General features: G+C 39.6%; 1 protein-coding gene across 1 annotated transcript; it reads left to right on the top strand.

Annotated features, from left to right (window-relative positions):
• Nucleotides 1–2,344: 2,344 nt before the first annotated feature.
• Nucleotides 2,345–3,964, top strand: LOC114397031. The gene is made up of 2 exons (XM_028359164.1): nucleotides 2,345–2,677; nucleotides 3,695–3,964. The coding sequence occupies exons 1-2, from the start codon at nucleotides 2,345–2,347 to the stop codon at nucleotides 3,962–3,964; spliced, it is 603 nt and encodes a 200-aa protein (XP_028214965.1).
• The last annotated feature ends 424 nt before the right edge of the window (nucleotides 3,965–4,388 follow it).

Below are 4,388 nucleotides of genomic sequence, written 5' to 3' on the forward strand. Positions count from 1 at the left end.
ATGGGATGCGACATATCTATCATTGCTTAATAACCTTAGTGTTAGACTTGTGTGGTCCGAAGACCTGGGAAGTGTGAATCTCAGGCTTGAACTATAGATGTATGTATAAGTGGAATGTGACTTACTGTTGATGTTGATATGATGTCATGAATTGATATGAGGTGATGTTGATGTTTGTGATGATGTTATAGATGAATTGTGTCAATATGAGTTGATGATATTATTGATGATTATGTTAATATGAGAAGATGTTGTTGTTATTGATAATGCCATTGAGAATGAAATAACGTTCATGTTGAGAGTAATGCCGAGACGAGATGCTGATGATGTTGAAATTACATTGTGATGATGCAAGTTGTGTATGTACATGGGGGGGGTGTTGACCTTGTCGGATGTCCCTAGTGGGGGGGAATAGAGTGGTTAGAGAGTCTAAGCATCTCTTGAGGGGGATGGCTTAGGATCTTTAATCTATCCTTGGTCAGTGTGCTTGATGATGCCATGTTTCATACGTTGCATGTTGTGTGTGTACATGGGGGTACATTGACCTTGTCGGATGTCCCTAGTTGGGAAAATAGAGTGGTTAGAGAGTCTAAGCATCTCTTGAGGGGGATGGCTTAGGATCTTTAATCTATCCATGGTCAATGTACTTGATGATGACATGTTTCATACGTTGGATGTTGTGTATGTTCATGGGGGGGGTGCTTTGACCTTGTCGGATGTCCCTAGTGAGGGAAATAAAGCGGTTAAAGAGTCTAAGCATCTCTTGAGGGGGATGGTTTAGGATCTTTAGTTTATCCATGGTGATTGCACTTGATGGTGCCCATGTTTCGTACCTCATTTGACACAAAAATAGTGTAACTTGGCCAGTAAGTACTTGTAGTTTCTCATGAGGAGAAATACTTGTACTAGGGGGTGTGTCACTTGGTTTGGAACTCCCTTAAGACTCAGGCTGATCACCATGGGGGGGGGGGGGGGGGGAGTTGCCTGTGCACGGCGGGGTGGCCTCGACAATTACTGCCTAGTTTTTTCCTAAGTGGGAGTGTTGTGTGGACACACTTAGGCTATTTCCTTGAGGATGGTACCACATTGTATTTGAGAGTTGAGGTCAGGTGCATGCATTATACTGAGCATGATTGTTTGGAACGATGGACTGATGATGATTGTTGTTGGGTATGTGTTGGACTAGTAAATGTTTGTGTGCGCTTATGATATTTGTTAATGTTTTTTGTTTATAATGAACTCACCCTTGCATTTTGTACCGTGTGATTGGTACCTATGATGATCACGAATCCTTGTTCGTGGGAGCATAATGACAACAGTAGAGGACGAGGAGTGAGATTCTTCTGTAGAGCCGACATGATGACGTTGGGATTATTTTGGGAGAGAGTTGTGTTTTGTTAATCAACTCCTCCATAGTTGGTTCTATAATTCTTTTGTTGATATGAGGATGTAAATCACAAATTTATTTATATGTACGAACAAATTTACCTTTAATTTTGTGAACGATGTGTACTGCACTACTATACCCATGTGTATGTATTTGGTTAAGTAATGATGTGTTGTCTAAGAGTGTGTATGTATGTGTATATATTGTGGAGTTTAGATTTACTATAATATTTTTTATATAAGCAAATTAACAAAGTTTCATTAAAAATCTAAAATTTTCTCGCATTTTGAGTGATGATATCGTGACGACGAGGCAGATTGTTACATTAGTGGTATCAGAGCAGGTTGAACCTTTTGGCCAATGAGTTGTGAGTCTGCTATGTTTTTCTGTGCATTCTTTGGTTTCCTTGTTGAATACTTGATGTTTGTTGTTTTCTTTTGGAACTTATTCACTTTGTTGTTCTTCCATATGTTATAGAGATTTGATTGTTGTAGTCATAACATGTTTGGTTTCTTGATGTCTGGTATACCATGAGTTTCAGTGTTGTGTCATGAGTTATCAGACTGACCATATGTATAACTTGTGAAGTGCAATGGGATGATATGGCAAGCGATTAGGAAATACAAGTGATAAAAAGTGAGTGTTAATGTCTCGAGAAAGGACTAATGATAATTGTGATTTTGTGTTGCTTTATTTTTCTTGTGTGTATTCTTTCCATGCCTCACTTCTTGGTGTGTATAGGGAGTGATGGCTGGATGGAATGATCATGCGATAGTGGGTGCTCTTCAAGCCTTAGCTCAGGCTATAGGGAATTCAAATAGGGGAGAAGTTGTTGGGGCTGTTGAGTACCAAGGGTTGGACCACTTTCAATGAAACAATCCACCTGCTTTCAATGGAGGATACAACCATGATGGTGCTCAGAATTGGATAAGGGAAATTGAGAAAATTTTCTGAGTGATGGCATGTCCAGAAGGGAAAAAAGTTTCTTTTGGTATATATACTCTAGTGGAAGAAGCTGAGTATTGGTGGGAGAATACTCGCCAATGCCTAGATGCTGAAGGTCAAGAGGTGACTTGGGATGTCTTCAAGAGGGTGTTTTTGGAGAAATACTTTCTTGAGGATGTTACGAATAAGAAAGAGATGGAGTTCTTGGAGCTCAAGCAGGGAAACATGACTGTAGCTGAATATGCAGCCAAGTTTGAGGAGCTGGTGAGGTACTTTCCCCATTATCAAGGGAGAGATGGTGAAAGTTCCAAGTGTGTGAAGTTTCTGAATGGCTTGCGACCTGATGTAGGCTCCATTGGAGCTTGTAGGCCTAGGATCTTCTTCATCAATGGATTCCTTTGCTTCTTGGAAGATGAATGGCAGCGGAATGGAGAAGGAAGAGAGAGATGAGACGCCACTTCAAGGAGAAGATGAGTCTAGAAGAAGCTCACCACCATAGGAGGCCATGGATAAGAGCTTGGAGGAAGAAGGATATGAATAAAGGGGGAGGAAGAGAAGAGCACGAAATTTTGTGCTCTAAAAGAGCTTTGAAATCTGAAGTTTAATTTTCAAATGATCAAAGTTGAAAAATTGCACATACATAACCTCTATTTATAGCCTAAGTGTTACACAAAATTGGAATGAAATTTGAATTTTAATTCAAATTTCACTTGAATTTGAAATTGAATTTGTTGAGCCAAAATTTGGAGCCAACATTTCTCTAATTATGATTAGTGAATTTTAGTTATGATTCAGCCCACTAATCCAAGATCAATTCCAAGATTCTCCACTAAGTGTGCTTAGGTGTCATGAGGCATGTAAAGCATGAAGGACATGCACAAAGTGTGACTATATGATGTGGCAATGAGGTGTAGTAAGAAAATGTTCACCTACCCCTCTAAAATTTAATTGGATTGGGTTTCTACCAATTCAGTTAAATTTATTTCCCAACACACACATCAAATATTCACTTAGTGCATGTAAAATTACAAAACTACCCTTAATACAAAAACTAGTCTAGGTGCCCTAAAATACAAGGGCTGAAAAATCCTATATTTCTAGGGTACCCTACCTACATTGTGGAGCCCTAAATACAAGGACCAAATATAATGACATCCTAGTTTAATATGTACAAAGACAATTGGACCCATCCTTGGCCCATGGGCTCAGAAATCTACCTTGAGGTTCATGAGAACCCTAGGGCATTCTTCAGCAGCTCTAGCCCAATCTTCTTGGAGCCTCTTGCTCATGGCTCTAGTGATTGGTCCCTTCTTAGGGAGGATTGCATCATGACCTGAAGTGAAGCAAGCTGTGAATTACTAGGGTGTCCGTCAGTTTCCACTCTTGGTTAACATGTGCCGAATTCGGGATGAAGACTCTCATGATAGAGCAAGCTATTATAAGAGTACAGGTCCAATGAAGAACAAAAAGAATGGACCTCAACATCGGGGAAAGCCGTACTCGACCCCTCCCAAGCAATATGGTAACCGCCCCAACAATCAGAGGACTGCTACAACGGGGTTGGTGGGGGGTAGTGGTAGCAAACCCAATACTTTCCCCACTCAAATCACTTGTTACAGATCACTTGGTTAAGTAATGGTGCGTTGTCTAAGAGTGCGTATGTATGTGTATATATTGTGGAGTTCAGATTTACTATAATATTTGTTATATAAGGAAATTAACAAAGTTTTCATTAAAAATCTAAAATTTTCTCGCATTTTTGAGTGATGATATCGTGACGACAAGGTGGGTCGTTACAATATAAATTGTTATATTGAGATTATGAAATGGTGATTCAAATTATGAGTAAGTGATAAATTGAACCTGTAATGAATAGTGAGATACATGTGTATTGAGATGTTGTGTGCATTGAGTTGTAAGCTATGAATCGTACAATCATACGACTATAAGACCCTTTAATGGCGACGAGTTAATGCGCGACGAGTATTGTGATGGGAACAACTGTGGGGACCCGATGAGTTTAATCACAAGCGCGACGAGATAAAATTATTTTGAG

Source organism: Glycine soja, chromosome 18 (genome assembly GCF_004193775.1).
Source record: "Glycine soja cultivar W05 chromosome 18, ASM419377v2, whole genome shotgun sequence".
In the NCBI taxonomy this organism is placed as follows: domain Eukaryota; kingdom Viridiplantae; phylum Streptophyta; class Magnoliopsida; order Fabales; family Fabaceae; genus Glycine; species Glycine soja.

Coding starts and splice junctions, on each gene's coding strand:
- LOC114397031 (XM_028359164.1), top strand. CDS start 2,345: ATGGCATGTCCAGAAGGGAAAAAAGTTTCTTTTGGTATATATACTCTA. Junction 2,678..3,694: donor TGAATGGCTTGCGACCTGAT/GTAGGCTCCATT, acceptor GTGAATTACTAG/GGTGTCCGTCAGTTTCCACT.